Consider the following 20,465-nt stretch of genomic DNA (forward strand, 5'->3'; position numbering starts at 1 on the left):
CTGATTTTTCAAGTAAGAACTGAACAAGAATATTTGATATTAATTGCTTTGTGTTTTGGTCGTATTTACCCAAGTGGATGCACAGTTAACTAATTTCTAATTATTATTTTATTAAACCAAAACATGCCAATGCTAATTGTCTTGAAATTCTGCATACACCTGCTTTTAAAGTTATTACAAACATAGTTTCAAAAATATAGAATAAAACAATGCAGAACATAGAAGACATTTTGCACACTAACTTGCCTTTAAATCATCAGTGAACTATGAGTAAATACATGCAAACACATACAATAATAGCCAGTAAATGTTTCATACTGATCCTGCTTACAGAACAATAACAATCAGCAAACTGTTGCAGAAAGGAAATGTGCTACTTAATTAGTCAGTGTGTGGCCATCACAGCTTAAGTGTCTTCTTGAAATAGTCATAAGTGGGACACTAAATTGCTGCTCGGTTGTGCTGTGTACCTCTCTAGATAGGGGAGCCAACTAAATGTCAGAAATATAAATGCTTTCTAGAATATGGTTTTAGAGCATATCTGGAACACATACACCTTAAGAGCTAAATAGTTCTTCAAAGTACATTGAGTTAGTTTTACCAGCTGTTCGCAATGATGGTTTCACAAGGCAGAAACAGTTTTATTAGCATATGTAAAATTCTCATTCTACTCTTTTGCTTTTTTATGTAAAGATCCCCCATGTAAACATTCTTACACAGCTTGTGGGGTGATTTGATTAAGAGTTCTGAGCTGTTGATTGGGTTTAAAATGTTACTCACACCCTAAAAACTAATTAGATTACACTTCAGCATTGTCACAGTTAAATTATCTCACAGGCTGCCAATTCGGCACACTGGCAAATGTGCTCTAAACTAATCACACTGGAATTGAAATTCTTACTAACAGCAGCAGCAAAAGGAATCCATGCGTGGCAGAACCTTTAGACAAGGTCAAACAGGAGAACATATGTGTGCCTGTGGAACACAAGCAGTTGAGTATAGAATTAAATTGACCGATGAAGATACCATAAGAAAGCAAAGTTTTTGGTGTTTGGTTTATTTACATAAAACGAAGGAAGTGCAGGAATAAATAAAAAACCCAACAGGTTGAAAGGAAATAGTGGTGTCATACAATTTAATTCTATTGTAATTTGGGAACTAAGACAGCAAAATTCTGGCACCACAGTTTTGCAGGATTATGACCAGGCAGCAAACAGGATTTTGCTTTGATGCTCCTGGTTGACTGGAGTCTACCTGTCTTCCTTGTGCTCCTTGTGCCTGTGTAGTTACTCCAGCTAGCGTTAGGTCAGGTTAAGTTAATTTGTGATTCTAAATTGGCTTTAGGTGTGAGGGTGAGTGTGAATGATTCTCTGTCTCTCTTTGTTAGCTTGTGATAGACTGGTAACCTTTCTAGCATGTACCCTTCCTCTGAACATTCAGTAGCTCCAGCTTGAATAGTTGGAGATAGACAGATGTTTACAGATACGAAGTTGAGGATGAAGAAGGATAAGGGTGTATTTCTTTCTGATGTCTGTATGAAAACTCCATCTTTGCGTTTTACTTAAACACAAAGAGCTACCAACAGAGGCCTGGTTGTCCCAAGCCAGTGCCTTTATAAAGGGCACAATGACAGGAGAAATTACTTTTGTGCGTAAGGCAGCAGTGCTAAAACACTAAGATACTTTACTCTTTGTCAGCCATTTCAAAAGTGAGTGAAAATTGGAAATTAAAAACATACCATGGGAAATTAAGAATTACCTTCCTAAAATTAAACTGTAGCCTACTATAAGTATCACAGACGTGCACACAGAGCTTTTTTTATGTGTAATAATATCTTATTACAGATATTTTGTGTTAAATTTCAGTCATAATTTCATCTAAAGCCTTGATAAACTGCAAATCTTGCGAACTGAATTGTACTTGTCTGCTCATGTGGGTAATTACACTCGCTGGCTACTTTATTAGGTACACCTATTCAGCTACTCATTAAAGCAAATATCTAATAAGTCGTTCAGATGGCAGCAACCCTGCATTTTGCCTCACAATCATCTCTAGGGTTTACAGAGAATGGTGTGAAAAAGAGAAAATATTCCGGGTAAAAATGATTTGCTAATGCCAGAGGCCAAAGGAAAATGGCCAGATTGTGCCAAGCTGATAGAAAGGCAACAGTAACACAAATATCCACTCCATACAACCACGGTATGTATAAGAACATATCAGAATGCACAACAATGTTCGAACCTTAAAACAAATTGCAGACTTAACAAAATTAAATGCAGGAAAATATATTTTTTTTAAAAACTCAGCACACTTAGGTGTCCTTAGTATCAGCTGAGCATTGTTTAAATACCAGAGCTTAAATGTCAATCCCTTTATGATCAGAGTGCACCCATCTTCTCATGGCTGCTTCAAGCAGGATAATGTGGCATGTCATAAAGCTCAGATCATCTCAAACTAGTTTCTTGTTAAAAATGACTGGACGCAAATTGGCAGTCACCAGATCTTGACACAAAAGAGTACCTTTGGGATGTGGTAGAACAGGAGATTCACATCATGGATGTGAAACTGACAAATCTGCAGCAACTGCATGATGCTGTCATGTCAATATAAACCAAAATCTGTGAGGAATGTTTTCAGTATCTTTGCCACAAAGAATTCTGGGGGGCAGAAACCAGCAATAGCACTACTGCTGTATATACTATTGTACTTAATAAAGTGGCCAGTCACTGTATGTTTTTTGCCCATTTGTACTTATCCTTGCCACCAGATTTAAGAAGTTACCTGCAATTTCCAAAAATATTGTTGTGATAATCAATTAGAATCATGGACAAAAAGCAAAACAAAACAAAATATGTTTTTTCTTATAGTATCTTGGATCTTTACCACCCCTACGTGTTCTCATTCACCTAAAGACTTCTCACAACAGGAGACAGTATACATGTTATGTGCTGTCCATGGTGCTGAAATCTGCCAATTTGTTGCTTATAACTGCCCCTGCCCTCAGCTCTAATTCACTCTCAGCCTCATTAGTTTGCTCCTAGACTGCTATCTTGCATTGCCAATGATTAATATACATCTGTCTGTGCAGGTTGAGATATGCATATCATAAAAGCAGGTGACAGGATTGCTACTTATTTCCTGCTGGCTGCAAGGCAAGCTCTCCTCCATTTAACCCCATTCATAATGGCACCCAAGACCAGGAATATATTTGCATCAGATTTGTATGCAGAAGGTGGAGATAAGCACTAGATCAAAGTTAAAGAGGAGATTCATTTGATGGTTATTCCTGGAGGGCATGAGTGATGGCCTCCAGCTGATGCACTTGATGAGTTTTCTCAGTAAGAAATGTTGGCCTTGTACGTGCTGTAGATGAGGCTTGTTTTTTTTAAGTGACCAACTATATTCGAATGTCTTAATCCAAGCTGTCTAATATACATATGTGATATTTGTCATTCAAAACAGTGACTGACAAATACAGTCAAAACAGTGTCCTGTAAATATGTATTAAAGGTCTATATTGGATAAACTACATGTAGACTTTTGTAACCCTTACTAATGTTAATATAAATCCTTTTGTGTAACTACATAAAGTACACTTGTATAGTCTTAAAATCTAAAATATATCGTCACATCCATATTTCTCATGCCTTTTGGATATCGTCAGTGATTGCTGGAACTAGCTGGAGCTAAGTACTACAGTGGTCTGAAGAGATATCTTTCTTTGTGATCACTTAATGAAAATTCCCACAGTGAACACAGATTAACTGATTACCTAATTAACAGAAAAATCAATCAGTGGTTTTGCTGATATTGACTGAAAAGATGTTTAGTTTTGGAGAAGGTTTAAATGTTTAGATATTTGTAGTTGTTTTGAGTCCAGCAGTAGCCCTTTTCGAGATAACATCACAAAATTACAACTTCTTTGTTTCCTTTTTCTTATTGTAAACTGAATATCTTAATGTTATGTTTATGTTTATGTTTATATGCACTTGAGTTAAAGTGGTTATGAAAATAGCAGTAAAATGCCCAAAATGCACACTTTAAACATATATGTGTGTGGAGAAAGTAGATGTGATGATCTAATGTAAAAAAGCATATGAGTGTATGGAAATTGTACTAAAATCTGCTTTTATACTGGAAGTCTGTTTGTTGGTTTATTGAAAGTTCATTTAACATAAACTTGGTGGCAACGATGCTGAAAAGTGGACAGACTTTAAAATGAATTGGGACACTAACAAAGGAAAGTTGAAACGTACATCAGGAAACGAAAATAAAGTGTCACTTATAACTCTCGAATGTTGTGAATAAAGCATATTTGTAAATGTAACTTCTTATTTTTGCAATGTTAGGAAAAAGAGAAGATTACATTGTTTAGAAGAAGCGCTTTTTCAAAGTGTTGTGTGCTCTCTTGTCGCCAAGTGGCTCATTCTCGGCTTTTTCCGTCTCTGTCCGCCTTCTCATTAACATTCCTCACTTGTGGGTGTGATGCTGAGAAGATCTCCTGCTCGCCGAGCGGAGACGCGCAGTGTGCCTGTGCGTTAGAGGAGGTATCAGCTGGCGGCAGGAGGGGAGCGACGAGGAGGAGCGGAAGAAGAAACGGCAAACCTATGTTGCAGGCGACCATTCCTTCACTGCCGGTGTCCTTTCACTGCTAGCCACCTGCAGAAAACGGTCCTTTCCTATTTTTTTTCTCCCCAAGACTGAAGGTGTCCAATATGTCTGGGATCTAATATCTCTGGAGAAACAGAGGAATATCATAATACCTTAGTGGATGTGGACACTAAACTGTCGACATGGAAATGATAGTGAATTTATTCGTTTCACTTCTCCTGGTTTTATGGGGATGCGCGCTTGGAGGCTCGCCCAGTGTTCAGATTGGTAAGCACCCATTAGTTCAACCGAAAAAGCCAGTTAGCTACAAACATTTTTGTGCGCAAAAACCTGTGAAATTGGTTCTAAATATGTTGTATTAATCAAATATTTACCAGTGTAAAAAAGATTATTTGTATTTATTTCAGGGGGACTTTTTCCAAGGGGCGCGGATCAAGAATACAGCGCGTTTCGGATAGGAATGGTTCAGTTTGGCACCTCGGAATTCAGACTGACGCCTCATATTGACAATTTGGAAGTGGCAAACAGTTTCGCTGTTACCAATTGTTGTAAGTTAAACATATTTTAAGTGTACTTTTATTGAAAGAAGCATTCAATGTCATCTGTGATATAATCTCCACCGCTGTGCTGTTTACCATAAGAGTTTGGATACACGTTATCAGCTCTTAGGATGTAATGATCTGAGCTGTCTAATCTATATTCTGTCAGCAAACACATCCAGACTGTGAGCTGTGTAGTTGAGTATGAACGAGGCTCGTGTAGGCAGGGGAAAGTTGGTTTCCACAGAAACAGTCGGTCACATCCATCCCATTTTCATTTCTTCAGATTTAGAGATCAAACAGACTGTACTGCAAGAATATCGATCCTAATATTTATTATGATCCTGCTTTCATGCAAACCAACTTATTTTTTCGAAAGTAACTGAAGATAAGGGGGTGGTAGAACTAGACTTAATTTCAGTATTCTCTGATCTGTTTCTTGTAACAAATGACATTTTAAGCAGCCACCTTCATTACTTTATATTTAATGTTCACTGAAAGGATCAACTATACTGAAGATAGACAGGTTAACTGGATCGGTATGCATTCGCTGTTTTCCTCTTTCATCTTTCAAGACGAAATCTGAGATGTAGGACTTGCTGAGACTGACGTTTTTTCATTGGTTACCGCTGTCACGTCTTTTCTGAGCCCAGAAAGAGCGGTGCTCAACCATTGTTTGTTCATATAGCCTTTGACTGCGCTTCAGGCATTGCCTAGCGACTAGGCGAAGCTTTAACATTCCCATTGAGAACTAATGATACCACGAGGCAGCGAAAACGTCAAAGGTTCTTGTGAAAAACAGGACAATAGCTCTCGATGAAATTTGAATCACGACATTCGAATTGTCTGCCACATTAATCTCTAATACTTCTTCTTTTTCGACGAGACGTCAGTAAACCGAGTTTTGTGATTAACATGCATTTACTGCTTTAAAAAAATCCATGGCCCTTTAAAGCTTTATTTCCTTGATAGGTTCGGAGGTCGCTATTTTAACAGCCACAGTTCATACATTTCATTAAGCGGTTGCCAAGCGACTGCTCCTCTCAACAGTCCCTTAAACATAAATCAAACGCTTCTGATTGGTGCGCGCATCGGTCCAATCGATTTCATTACCATATAAAAGCTTCCTGCTTAGAGATCCTCACTGCGCGTGACAGATCACAGTGAGAGTCATGTTGATGATTGAATTGTTTACAGCAGTCTATATAAACCACTGTTGTTTAGCTGACTTGGTTTAAATGCATCTCACACGTACAATTTTTTGTGCAAAGTATATCCTGTGTGCATTCTTTGTACCCACCCCCACCACACAGACATAAACACACACACTTTACATACTTTACTCTTGAAGTTTGTCTATGTTGTGCCACATATATATTAATCTGAGCGATTAGATGGGACCAATCGTGTTTTGGAAAACTATATGCAAACTATATATCTACTTATAATAAAAACATGGAGTGACCCGCACCTGTTTACTTGTTTAACTTAGGCTAATGTGTGGGCAAATGAACTGATTCTCATTATTTTAAATGAAGTAAACAGAACTTATCGCTGACTAGAAGGAAAACAATGGGCTGCAAGATTTGCACTGAGTTAATCTTTTAGTTAAGCACAGTATTTATTTATCCTTGTAGTTAATTTAATGGACTTCCTGCATGATGTTTCGTCATCTCGTGCAGTTTCAGATGGTAGTAGAGACTATGACCTTGGTTCACATCCACAGTGACTTCAGTTCATTTACTGCTGGTCCAGGATTGAACTAAAAAAGTACTGAAAGATGCATAAAGTTAGCAGTGACCCTGAAGGGTGAACAAATGGTTACACAAAATAGCAAATAAATGGATAGATGTAGACTGTGTTATGCTGGACAAAGGAAGTCACACTGTATACTAAAATGGGGACACATTTATTCAGAGGTTTTGTGTCTCATACATAGTTGCATGCATCTGGTGATACCAGATTGCGTGTGTATAAACTCCATCAACTGACTTTTTGAGTGGGAGTGAGAATGAGAAAAGGTAGGACTGGCTGGGGTAAGGCGTGGGGGGGGGGGGGGGGGGGGGGGGGGTCGCATTTAATCCAGTAGATGGCAGTCTGCCCCACAGTCCGCCTCCATCTGTAATTACAGCACATTAATGCCACCACCTTGTCTTTTGTTAGCTATACTTTATGAAACACATGCAGGGGAGAATAATGGGAGACACAATAAAGCCAATTCTCAATCCTGAAATCTAAAACATTGTAACAAAAGGTTTTTATAAGCTGTATGTTTAGTTCTGTGAATGCAATAATCAGACTCTTCTAATCTCAAACCAGAAAAGTACATTAGTCTTTAATAACGAGGGGAAAATGAAAGACAATATCCAGCTATATATAAATCGATCTTAGTGGACTACAGTATGTACCCTGAGAGACAGATTAGCTTTAAAATGTGTTCCCTCAATGTGAAAGTAGATAATGTCATCAGCTACAAAAAGAGCGCTAAAATTTACTTGGCACACAATGTGTTTTGCATTTTTCATATGAGATATATTCTAATGTTCACATATCATATTTGAGGTAACTGGCTACTGTATTGGTGGATAAAGTATCTTCTTTTATTTCCTTGCAATATGTGGGACTCAATATATGGACTGGTATCTCTCACACTGTGGCTGTACTTCTGGGCACCAGCATACTTCATCAATGTAGTGTGTCTGAGACAGTGGGAGGGAGGATGATACATTCCTCCATCAATAACAGTTCATCTGGTCAGGCTGGCATCTGCTGCCAAGACTAGGGGAGTTGTTGTTACCGTGTTATGTGTTTGTGTGTGTGTAGTCAGGTTGGTGTGCTGTCTACCCAAAGCAATAAAATTAAAAAAAAATGTTCGAACACTGTAGATTATAACCAGCTGTCTGTCCCCACATGACATACACACCCTGAAACTCTTCATCACTGGTAAAGAAATAATGAGGAAAGAAAAGGAAAAATGGTTGACTCATACTAGGACAAGTCAAAACAAAGATTCCAATTTCTGCCCATTTTTATCCATTCAGTAAAAAAAAAAGTTTCTCTAGTTTATTTATAATTATAGATCCATGATGTGATAAGTAATTGGGAACGTTACCATAAACGAGACCTGTGTAAATATGTATCTTTTGTTATTGTATTTTTTTTTACGTAATTGCATCTTTTATTGTGTCATAACTCTTGTGTCTACCTTTGATTACAGACATGGAACAAGTCAAAGCAACATTGACATTATGTATTTCCTTTATACCTTCATGAGATAACATTAGCATTCTGTCCCAGTCCCAAGAAAATATATATCCAATTTTTTAGCTTCCCTTTTGCCTTTGAAAAACATGAAGCAAGTAATTTAAAGGGAGATTCATTAATGGCTGAACAGCTCACAGACATACATACTTTTAAGTGAGTTTTGAGTGGGTTAAAAGTGGCTGCATATTAGGGAGTCACAAACAAAACTCCATCTCAAGCAGCTACAGTTTGCAGCTTTGTCAATGATAGTGCAAAATATCACACCCTCTATGACAACTTTTTAGTTACTTGTACGTGAGAACTCACACCACATAATCTTTCTGGTTTTTTCTCTCCTGCCTTCACAAGCAGTGCGCTGGAGTACTGAAAGCCAGTTTGGACATAGCAAACAATTTATTCCAAATAACATAACCAATTAATACTAACAGGGCAAAGTTGTACAGGGAGCAATTATAGTCCATTCACATATGCACTCTCAGTGAACTCTCTTACCCATTACATTATCTTTTGTCACACCTGTTTAAATAATCAATGCTACTTTTTGCTTCTCTCTTATTTCCCATGGGGCTGCTACAGTAGTGGCTCCACATATTTGATCTGGGGCAGATTTCATGCCAGATGCCCTTTCTGACTCAATCTTTCAATTTATCTGGGCTCGGGACTAGCAGTATAGTGACCCCTGAGGGTGGGTTTGTGCCTACTCCTGGTCACCTGGTCTTGATCTGGAGATTAACTAAGAAACTAAGGTTTATTAAGGAATTCCACAGGTTCTGTGCTGGGACTAATAATACGTAGAGTATACATATTTCTGTTAGGGATTATTATTATTAGAAGAAATACCATACATGTTCATTGGTATGCTGATGACACTCACCTTTATGAAGCTGATGACATACACCAGTTAGTTAAAGACAAAGACCTGGATGGCTTCTAATTTCCTGCTTTTAAATTCAGATAAAACTGAAGTCATTGTACTTAGCCCAAAAAATATTAGAAAAATATATTAGTAATATGGCGACTAACTAGATATTTACTTTGGATGACATTACCATAGCCCTGAGTAACACTGTGAGGAATCATTTTTGATTCATTTTGACAAAATATGTCCTTCAATGCACATATTAAAAAAATATGTTATACTGCCTTGCATTTGTGCAATATCTTTAAAGCTTGAGTATTGTAATTCATTATTATCAGGTTGTTCTAAAAGCTTTCTAAAAAGCCTTCAGCTCAGTGAGAGTACTAAGGGACTAAAAAGAGAGAGCATATTTCTCTCCTGTTAGACTCTATTCATTGGTTCTCTGTTAAATACAGAATTGATTTGCTTTATTTTTTTCACTCATTATGGGTTTACACACCAGTTTGCACTCTGACCGTCTCATACATCTTTTGTCCTTTCTCCATCTCACCACACCCAACTGGTCACGGCAGATGGCTGCCCCCTTTCCTTTATGAGGGTTTATGAGGGTTCATGTTGAGGTTGTATTATTTCTGACACAATTTTAGAGCAGTTCATTATACCCTAAACAGACAAAGAAGTCCTAGCTGTAAATTCATGTGCTGAAGCTGGAAAATATCAGTGTGAAATGAAAAATTTGGCACACTGGAAGACGTTGCAGCTCATTTGGTCTTTATCAATGTTTGTCAGACTCAGTGTAGAAATGCTAGTATATAACAGTAAGCCAAAAGTTGGTATTAGCTAGCCATTAGTATTATTTTAACTGAAACATTTCTGCAAAGCCTTGTCTCAGCAGTTTTCTTCATGATAATTTTCTTTCTTTTGACTTGAAGAGCCTTTTTTCATTGGCTTCAAAACTTATTTGAAGTTAAGAGCATCACAGTTAATAGCCACAAGACAGACTGTTATTTATCCCTGTGCACTTGAAAAGGAACCATCCAATGTGAAAGTAGAATTTAAAAACCCCCCGCTAAAACTATTTATAAATCCAGTAGTATTTAGCAGGTTAAAGACATTCATTTAAAGAATACTCCAAAAGGTTGTGGCCCTAATAACTTGGAGTAATTCCACTATTGCCATTGCTAGGATAATCCATCTTTTCTGGCTCAGCCTTCTGGTTTTATAGTGTTAATGATAATCTTTATGTGTGTTTACTTAATTTCAGTTCTAATGCTTCCATTGTATATTCTTGAGCTGTTATTTCTGTTCCCTACGTCTTTTCAAGCAAACTGCTTTTCTAAGACCAATGGAAGAGTTTGAGGGCACTGACAGCCAGCTGGTGATTTTAACACTTCAAAGTTCTTGTTTGTCATGGTTGAATCATGTCATACTGTAATTTCATGCATCTGAATGCACACAGCATTTCTGGGACGAACATATTCAGGGACCTGGCTGAATGATCAAAAGCCTAAACCGGCCATACATGCACTGTGGTGAATTGGTTATAGCCAATTTATTGTTCACGCTTAATTAAGTGCATTCTCCTCCATTTCAGAGAGTGCTGTGAAATATTAAATAGGCCTGGGAGCTGGCCGGTCAGAAAATGAGGCTAAAAACCCTCTGTGGATCTTAGTTTGCCCTGAATACAGCCCTCAACCAAGCCCTTATGACTGTGTTCTCAAAAAATACAAGCTTGAAATATTATGTGTTACAGTGTAATTCAAAGTTCTTAGCTGGAAGTTTCCAAGTTATTTCATTGACTTTTATTATCATAACTCAGTCTTAAACTCCTGTGGTGTTTTGCATTTCACTCACTGCATCAGTGATAAGTCTTAAACAGTTTGCATTAATTTAACTAATAAATAAACATTTCCTACATGTGTGGTAATAATAACTGGATTGATATGATTTGATGAATATGATTGCCACTCTCCTGTCTGAAAGCCTGCTAGAATCTAAGCAACTAAGTCATGTGAGCTGATGAAACAGTCATGAAATACTGTTATGAAACATCTGAGCTTGTAAATGTTCCAGATCCATTCATTGAGTAATTTAATGCAAATTTATGCTATAACATTGACATTACCTTGTGCTATACAGTAGTAAATCATGTAAAGCAACATGATACAACACATTTTAACATGTATGAATGTCAAGAAGGAAAATAATTTTATGCACCGTGTCATTTGCGTGAAGTATTCTACTGAGAAAAAGACTGCAACTCCTGAGAATGGCTTCATTTTCATATACAGTGACTCCGCCTTCCACCACCCCCACTCACTTGTGCTATTTAAAACAGTTTTGACATTGTGTCTTTGTGAAGGGTTACACACTTTGAATTGGTGCCAGTGAATATTCAATGTGAAATACATAATACTCTTAGTTTAAAAGGAAGCACACTAAAGTTGTGAACTTCCACAGGCCTTGGCTTTTAACAACAGAGAAAGCATTAAAAAGCAAGATTTAGATTGCAGCTGCACTTCTTTCATGGGATTTGATGTCTTCATCACTATTGGGGATTTTCATGCAAATTTGACTATTTTTGACAAGCACCTCTGTTAAGCACAAGGCTGTTCTGTTGTGCAGACATGACAAAAAGTCAAACTTAGTGTGCTGACACAACACTGGACCAAATATTAATATTTGCTTAGAAGTATTTGTTTGTATAGATGAAAAATAAATACAATGATATAAATGTGTTAATGTATTAAATATAAGTAGGACACTAATATGGTATAAACTTTGATCATTCTGGAGGGACTTGGTCTACAGCCATTTTTCTTACTCTTTGTCTTTCATAAAATAAGGGCAGCTTAATGTAGAAAATTTAGAAAGTAAGAAAAAATGATACAAATATGAACCCTGGATATGTAAAATGAAACCACAGAATATAAACTGTCATGGCTCTGTTTTATCAGATGTTTTACCCTGACTTCCTTTCAGATAGAAACCGTGAAATCAGAAAATATCAGATAATTTATTCAGCTGCCCCCCTTTTCTAGTGTTTCTCCTGCTGTTTTAAAACAGCAGGGTGGATTGTTGAGCTGCCAAAAATGCAAGGGCGGTTTTCTTATCCTGTATAATTTTGAAATATTTTGGCAGAATATGACTGCTAACATTATACTGTAAGTCTCCACACCAAACTCAGAAACTACCTGTACACAATCAACTTCACTCTTTTCCATTAACTTTATCTTCATGTTGAAATCTGAGCTGAAAGTAGTGAACAGTCTGGAGTTTCTTCTTGCCTTATTATTATGCTCACTGTCTGTCTGCTGCCCAGGCATGTACATGGGCAAGAATATCTGGTACTAGTGTGTCAAGCATGTGTAGGTTTGTTTGCCCACTTTTTCATACACCTGTCACACACAATGTTGTCACTGGGCATGTGTGCATATCAAGCTTTTGTTGATGCAGCTTCTGGCTGAAATCCCATCTCTTCTTTCCATTCTCATCATGTTTCTTTATTATTTGTTTTCTTATCTGCTTCTAATGTCCATTAAATTGTTTTGACCTGCTACCCATTTGCTTCCTGCTGAATATTTGGCTGTCCTTGTGACCAATCTCTCATTGAATTTACCATTGTGAGTTTGTCCTTATCTTAACTGTAGGGTTGATGCTGCTGCATATGCTAAGTTGAGCTAGAGCCACTACTGTCCTTGACTTCTGTTAGCATTTCCGAAGTGCCTAGAAACCAACCAGTTTCTAGAAACCAGTGATGTACTGTAAGTCCACATTTCTGTATACACTACTGCTCAAAAGTTTAGGGTCAATTAATTAATTATTTCCTTTTAATATTTTGTATTAGAAGAACTGAGGCTCATTTTCAACGTCACTCCTGTGTTTCATCAGGTCAGGTTAGCATAGTTAAAAATCATTGTAACTAATAAAGACTGGCTAGTTTAGTATTGATATGTTTTGGGATTTGACAATAGTTGTTGTTGATGTCCCTCAGTAATTTAATAATTTTGTAACTAATGATGAGCTTTCAAAGACCAACAGAACAGTCAAAGTTTTTATACAACAGTGTATACTACTCCTTTCACAAACCAGCACTATTGGACACTTATGGGTACTATTAAATGAAACTAACAGATGAGGACCTGTGAGGCATCTGCTTGTTAAACTTGATACTTACTTGTTGGAGTCCCACTTCTCTTTTTATCTCAGTAAAAGACAGATTTTGAAGAGAGTTTTCATACACACCATTGTATAATTTTTTTTGTTATTTTTTTTCTCCACACGTACCATGATAACCATGATTTTTGGGAGCCAGACAACTATGTTATAGTTACTTGAAATGGTCCTCTGCTCACCTACATAGATATTCCACTAAAAAAATGATTAATCATTTATGAAAAATCTATCCATTAATAATGCTTTTTTGGGCAATTTTACTGATCAGTGTAATTTTATATTAAAAAAAACCCATATGCTTTACTTAAAATAAAGGAACTTTTAATGTGACCCACTGTCTCTTTATGTTTTCATTGATAGCTGAGCCAGTAGGCCCGGTAATAAATGTCAACACATTTTGCTGGCAGCTGTAACTTTAAAGTCTCTGCCAGACAATCTTTTGTTAGGTTTAGTATGAAAAATAACAATCATATCATTTAACATATAAGGAAACTAGCCAAAACACGTACGTTATTGACAGTCATTGATAAATGACACATAAAACGTATTTTATTTTAGAGAGTCCATGTAACTGTAACTAATTTAATTTGTTATGATGTAAGCAGGGAAATGCTATCGACACGTGAGAAGAATTTGCATGTCATTTAACCTGTACAGTCAATAATTTATCCTTTTAATCTTCATAAAGCAGTGGGGTAATAGACCAAAACTGCACCTATTAAAACATAAACATAGCAGGGCAATAGGTGAAGATGAATACTCCAACACACCTCTGCATAAAGAGAGAATTTGACATACACTGCATAGTCACTTTGGCAAGATGATTCTCTGTCCAATGAAAGAGGTAGATTAAAGAAACTGCTCAGGGACTGTGGCCTTACAAAACTTTTGATCAGGAAACATATGAAGTTCCTTTAATGGAGACAAACATCAACGCAGAGCAAATCAGCAGGGGGGCGACTGCACTGGTGCATGGCTGAAAACCAAAATCATCTTGTGATAGTTCACTCAGCAGCCCAAACACTTATACATGTAAAAGATAAACAGTTTTCAGCAAGCAAGTGTTATGCTTAGAAATAAATATAATAAACCAACATATTCATATGTTCTATGTAAAACAAAGGCTAATATTTATAAGTTAAATGCAAATCTATGTAGCAAAAAACAAAACACAGAAATATTGTTTTTAGCAGTGTAGGCAGGCTTAGTTTCACAATTTCAACCCTTTGGTGCACAAAAAAATTCTACACAACTGTAGAAAAAGTGAACGACAAGCCAACAGCTGCTGAGATGCTTTGGCTACCGTCCAGATGAAACCTTTTGTTTAAGCAGGCAGATCATCAGGGAGCAAGTTGTTACAAGAGTACAATACCGCTGTCTGTAAAACAGACAGCAGTTAACAGCAGTGCTGACAATATAAAGAACTCTTTCAAAGGGATCAAAGCTGCAAATGAAGTGGGCAAAGTGAGCTCTGGTTGAGAGACAGGGCTGGGGAAAAAAGGCATATGTGCTTTTTCAGCAGGAAACAGAGAATTAATTCCTCTTCTTCATGTGACTAATTTACGCAATTAAATAAATTTCAGTCAGTTACATTAATCAGTGCAATTAATGTAAATAGTATAATCAATTACTTGCTAAGTTTGAGTATTTATCTATCCTTCCTAATAGTTTACAGAGAAAGTATGAAATGCTAAGATCACAAAAACAGACCCAGATTCCCTCCCGCCCCACCACTCTTATCTACCTTTACCCTGAGTCATCATGCCCTTTTTTAAAGGACAAAGCCAGCCTAAAGAAAGTCTGTCCTACATTTACATTACATTTAGATTTTGCTCACTGACACATAACGGTGGAACAATAGAGAGAACAGAGACATCTATAAATATGCTGCTCTCTAGCTTATCAAACTCTTAAGACATTCTCGTCCTATTGTGTCATTTGCATTCATCATTTTTTTTATTTCTTTATCTTTCCTGTCATTTCAGTTGTATTTTTTTCTTTTAGTCCACACACAAAATGCCCACAAATACACAATCAGATTTAAAAAGCTTGACAAAAACACCCATTAAGAGTAGACAAGGCAACCAGATCAAATCGTAATCCCACAATGATAGGAAGCACAGGTTCTCCTCTATGCATGTTGATGAGTATCCCTCTTAAGCAGTAAACATTATTTGTTGAAATAATGAAAATATTCAGTTAAATGACTTTCACAATGATTGTAATTAGATTTGAAGATTCTTGTAGAAATATAACAGCCACTTGAAGTTCACCTGCGAAAGACTAGCTCCTTTTTAAATGTGTGTTCTTTGTTTTGCTTTGTGTCATGTTCTTTCAGTAAGTTGAACGTTGTTAAATTAGGTCTCAGGAAAAGATGTGCACTACAGGTTGCTGGCAGTTGTCAGGGGGAATCGGTCACAGAGAGGGTGCGGCACCAAAAACCTCAGTGAGATTGGCTTGGTCACTTGCAGATTGCCACAGTCCCTCATAGTTAACATGGAAAATGCTGATTTGTCTGCAAACACTTGCTAACTAACCATCGAGCAGAAGGGAAACTCAAAAAACTTCAGTACATACTGGAAACTGAGAATGCTCGTTTTCAAGTTAAAGTTACTTTATCTTTACCGTACCACAGAAACCAGCATGTTTCAAAAGGTGCATGTATTACTTTGAAGGTTTCTTGTTACATTTCACTCCTCACAATTTCACGACAGCTCAGAGAGTAGTTTGTGACAACAAGACAAGGCTGTGTTTTCCATACAAATTTTGGGAAACCGTGGCAATTCCAAGGAGGTTTTTAGTGCAGTATTGCATATGTCTTTGCTACCAATTTTACTTAGTGACAGCAAGTGTCCTCCAGCAATCACTTGCCTTTGGGGAATACACATTTTTAGTCCCTAAAGAGTCATGAACCAGTTTCTAGGCATGCATGAGTGTGGCTCTATAATCAGTTTCACAGCAACTGCCAACAACCACTTGTAACAGGTTGTTGAAAACTCATCTTCCCCTAGGAATTAGTGGTTACCAACTCCCAGTTAACAGCTGTTCTCTGCTTGTGTTACCAGGGCTTTAGGTTAGTTTTAAGATAGTTTTGTTAAAGTTTTGAAATGTCCAACTTAACTACTCTCTTAAAAACTGGTTGTCTATATTATTTTCCTGGTAAAACATTCTTTATAATCTGGAGCCTTAGTTGAATAGATGATATAAATAAAGCCATCTTAAATATAATTTTACGTTTCTTCAAAGTTATAGAATTTAAAAAATCTAGTCAGCCCACTTTTCAGAGATACAGTGGTAACAATATGCTCTTCATCAACTGTGATCAATTCTCGATGGCAAAGTGAGATAATCCATGATCATTTTGGATACCCAGCATCTGACTCATGACAAATTTTCCTTCTGCTGTGGTGATACAGTAGTTCCTCTCTCTCACACAGCTAGTTCTCATAATAAAACAGCAAGGGAAAGGGGTGGTGTTAATATTAATGCTGTTGGCACTGCAGTATATAAGCTTTTATAACGGTAGGAGAATTTTTTTTCTTTATTTTTCAGATTATAGATATAGGAGGGGACATCTTGATAGAGATCCAAGGATAAAGCCTTGGTTGCATCTTTTGAGGATAAGAATCTGGGCTCTGTGGATACGATCTGCTAATCTAGGTCTTTTGTGACACTGGTGCAGAGATAAAGTGCTTGCGTTAAAAATAAATTATTAAAACAAGGAAGGATAAGTAAATACAACATAATTCTCATTGACTTTAGGCAGTATTTTTCCCCCCTGAAGTCAGTTTTCTGTGCTGCATGGTTCCATTGATCCCCTATCTAACATGACTATATTTTATATATTAAAGTGTTTTTAGTGTTGGAGACGTAAAATAACAAACACAGTTTCCATACTATATTCAACAAAGACTTCTAACCTCTGTTAATTTTATTTTCAATCATACTAATAGAAGTGGGGAAGGAGGACCCAAACGCAGGGCTCTTGCGATGAACAGTGCATTTTATTTACAGTGGAGTAAATGAGACAACACAATAAGGAGCTCCCTCGACTCCTGTGTTGTGTCTTCACCCAAAACTCTGTACTCTGTTCTCACTCCCCATGCTTGTTGTCCACCTGTGCTCCACTCTCCTCCTCCTGGGGGAAAAACAACAGAGGCAGCCGTCAGGACACCACACTCCAGCAGGCACACACTTACTGCACGTCACTACACTTAGGCAAACTAACTTGTAGTCGACTTCAATCATCCAGCCTCGGTGGGAGCGCCATCATCCTCTTAAATAGCTCCCCCGACGAGCCTCATCAGTAGCAGGTGCGTGGCATGGTCTTCTGGTGTGGCCAGCCCCCTAGCCGGGCCACACAGGTGCCTGTCACCCGGCCTACAGGACACCACCACATCCGCCCACAGACAGGCACACACCCACACCTGCCTAAACATACACGCGTGGAATGCACACACAGACAGCAGCACAGTGCACACACATTTCTACAAAATATAATAAAGTCCATAACTGCTCAGGGACCCTGGGTCGCTCAAGCCCAGGTCCCTGACATTAACTACTGTATCCTCTACTTCAATTTGTATTTCCTTTTAAATGGTGGCTATGATCAGGTTGTTGTTGTAGTTGATGAATATGTGTATAACCCGAACAAGCGGTTGCTGGAGGTTTCTGGCTGTTGCCGGGTGAAGGTCTCCAAGGGTGTGCTGCAACAAAAACCTCCTTGTGATTGCTTTGGTTGTTAGAAAATTGCCACAGTTGCCTTATGTTGGTGTGAAAGAGCTGTCTGCAAACACTTGCTAACTAACCACTTTCAACATAAAAGTACTGCCTTACCACTAAAGACAGTTTGTGTTGCACACTTTGAAGTTTCAGCATAGGGAATAGTTAGTGAGTGTTTGAAGATAAGTCATTATCTTACATACAAGCTTTGGGTGATTGAAGCAACCTGGTCATAACGAAAGCAACTGCATGATAACTGCTTTATAACCAATTTTACTGAGTGACAGCAAGCAACCATTTGCCAAGTGGAATAAACACATTTTTCCCAAGTGATCGGTAGTTGCAAGGGGCTGAGTGACCAGTCTCTAGTAGTTTTAGCAACTGATTTCACAACAACTGGCAGAAACCACTTATTTTTTTCTAGTGACCTGTGGTTGCCAAACAGTCACCAATCAAACTCTAGGCCTATGTGACTGGGGCCAAAGTAAGGCAATTTGATGACACTGGGGGACTTAGCATCGTCAGCTTGCACATCTGTGAAGGCTCCGTTAACGCTAGTCAGGTTACACAGACATTGGAGTAAAAAGATTTGATGTTTATGAAACATGACAAAGGACAATGGAAGCCCAGAACTGCTTAACTGCTGTAAACCAGTATAAAGAAAGACAGAGGAAATATTATCATTGTACAACTACACTAACCGGTCTTTTTAGTCTCATTTACAAACCGCATTGGTTGTGTCCTGCACCGACTGTGACATCACCATAATCCTGATACTGTTCATACTGACACTTGAGGGCAGGCTGCAGCCTTCTTCTGAACTATAGGTGTCAGCACTCAGAAAAACGTTCCACATCAGCTGGTAAATGATTAGAAAAAATCAAAACAAGAAGCAAACTAGTCAGAAAGTCTCATCATTTCAAGCTGCAGCAGTATCTCTGTCTGTATAACCTGGGGCTCTCTTCAAGTCAGCTGCATCAACTGTGTCGCTTGACAGATTAAAAAAAACATGACAACCCTAAATGACACACAGATATGAGATGACTTTTCAGCACAGCTGTTTGCAAAGATGTCCGGGGCCAAGCATAAACATGTCAGTTCTCAAAACCTGACAAAAAAAGGTGGAAAACATGCACTATTTTCAAGTTTACATTATTTACAAATCATTGCATAATCTTAATAGTTACACATTTTTTGGTTTTTTACCACTATTAAGATGTAAAAAGTATGATAGCAGAGCATAGAATATATATTGCAGATTATTAGTTTGTGACATTATATGACATAATGACCAAAGACAATGTTTGATTTTGATTGGTAGGGGGATGGTCTTTATTTTTTTTATTAGTAATTACACAAACTGTTTACTGCTATTTTTCTGTGAACATCTATGAACACATTCACCAATTGCTGCAAAGAAATGAATGATGGATTGTTGTATGAAAGTCAGTTTAAGAGGAATGAACTGAGGGTCAAGGAAAAGATGGTTAGTCTGAGGTTAAATGAAATAATTAGCTGATGAGAGACCTGAAATTAGAAGTTGACATTCAGTGTGGTGATATTGTATTTTCTCTTTACATCCCTCTAATGAAAGAGATTAAAAGAAAAAAATGAGAGGATTCTACAAAAAAAAAAGAAAAAAAAAAAAAAAGAAAACAAAGAAGGTGCCAAAACTTTAGTAGCGTACTTGTAGGCTACCACATGAACAGTAAGTGCAGGATTATGTGTGTTAAATGCTCTTTACTTTGCCAGACCTCTCTGAGTTGATCCCTATATATCTACAGCAAACACCGAGTGTCTGGTTGCTATGGCAGCTGCTCCCTCAGATGCTGGATGAGGCTGTGTTTTTATAGATAACTAATTTTGCTCTGGCAGGTTCCCAGATCATTAGAACATAAAACAGCAGATCCAAAGTCTGCTTTGGTATTTCCACAAAAGGTCACTGGACATACGGTGTGTTTTATTATGGAAGGCAGATGAAGTGCGAACAGTGTGTCTGATGTATGACTGCCTTTGCAAAATCAATACAACTAAAGAATTCTGTATTGTGCTTCATGAAATAGACTGGTGTGTGTGTGCAGTAATACAACACAGTCTTTAGATCTAAATGCAGCCAGTTTTTTAACAGTAGAAGTATTTAAAGATCTTTTAATCAGAGTGCTCCATGATTAATGTGAATGAGGTACAAATTAGTCTTTAGAGAGAGCAGGTTGAGCTATGGAATTTTCTTTGATCTTTGTGCAAGATAAACATTCATTATGTAGGATTTCTTTGAAGAATATGTCTTGCAGAAT

At 37.5% G+C, this 20,465-nt stretch overlaps 1 protein-coding gene across 4 annotated transcripts in view; it reads left to right on the forward strand.

Annotated features, from left to right (window-relative positions):
• Positions 1-4,505: 4,505 nt before the first annotated feature.
• The window catches only part of gria2b (glutamate receptor, ionotropic, AMPA 2b), a 50,713-nt gene continuing 34,753 nt past the window's right edge, over positions 4,506-20,465 (forward strand). For 2 of the 4 annotated variants that reach the window (XM_026182699.2, XM_026182707.2), the window contains exons 1-2: positions 4,517-4,878; positions 5,019-5,159. In XM_026182699.2, the coding sequence (XP_026038484.1) occupies positions 4,794-4,878; positions 5,019-5,159 (226 nt within the window). In that variant the 5' untranslated portion in view covers positions 4,517-4,793. Of the gene's footprint in view, positions 4,879-5,018; positions 5,160-20,465 lie in introns of all 4 variants that reach the window. The other 2 variants (XR_013910598.1, XM_026182711.2) reach the window with 2 other exon arrangements.

The sequence above is a fragment of the Astatotilapia calliptera genome, chromosome 2 (genome assembly GCF_964374335.1).
Source record: "Astatotilapia calliptera chromosome 2, fAstCal68.1, whole genome shotgun sequence".
Lineage (NCBI taxonomy): Eukaryota > Metazoa > Chordata > Actinopteri > Cichliformes > Cichlidae > Astatotilapia > Astatotilapia calliptera.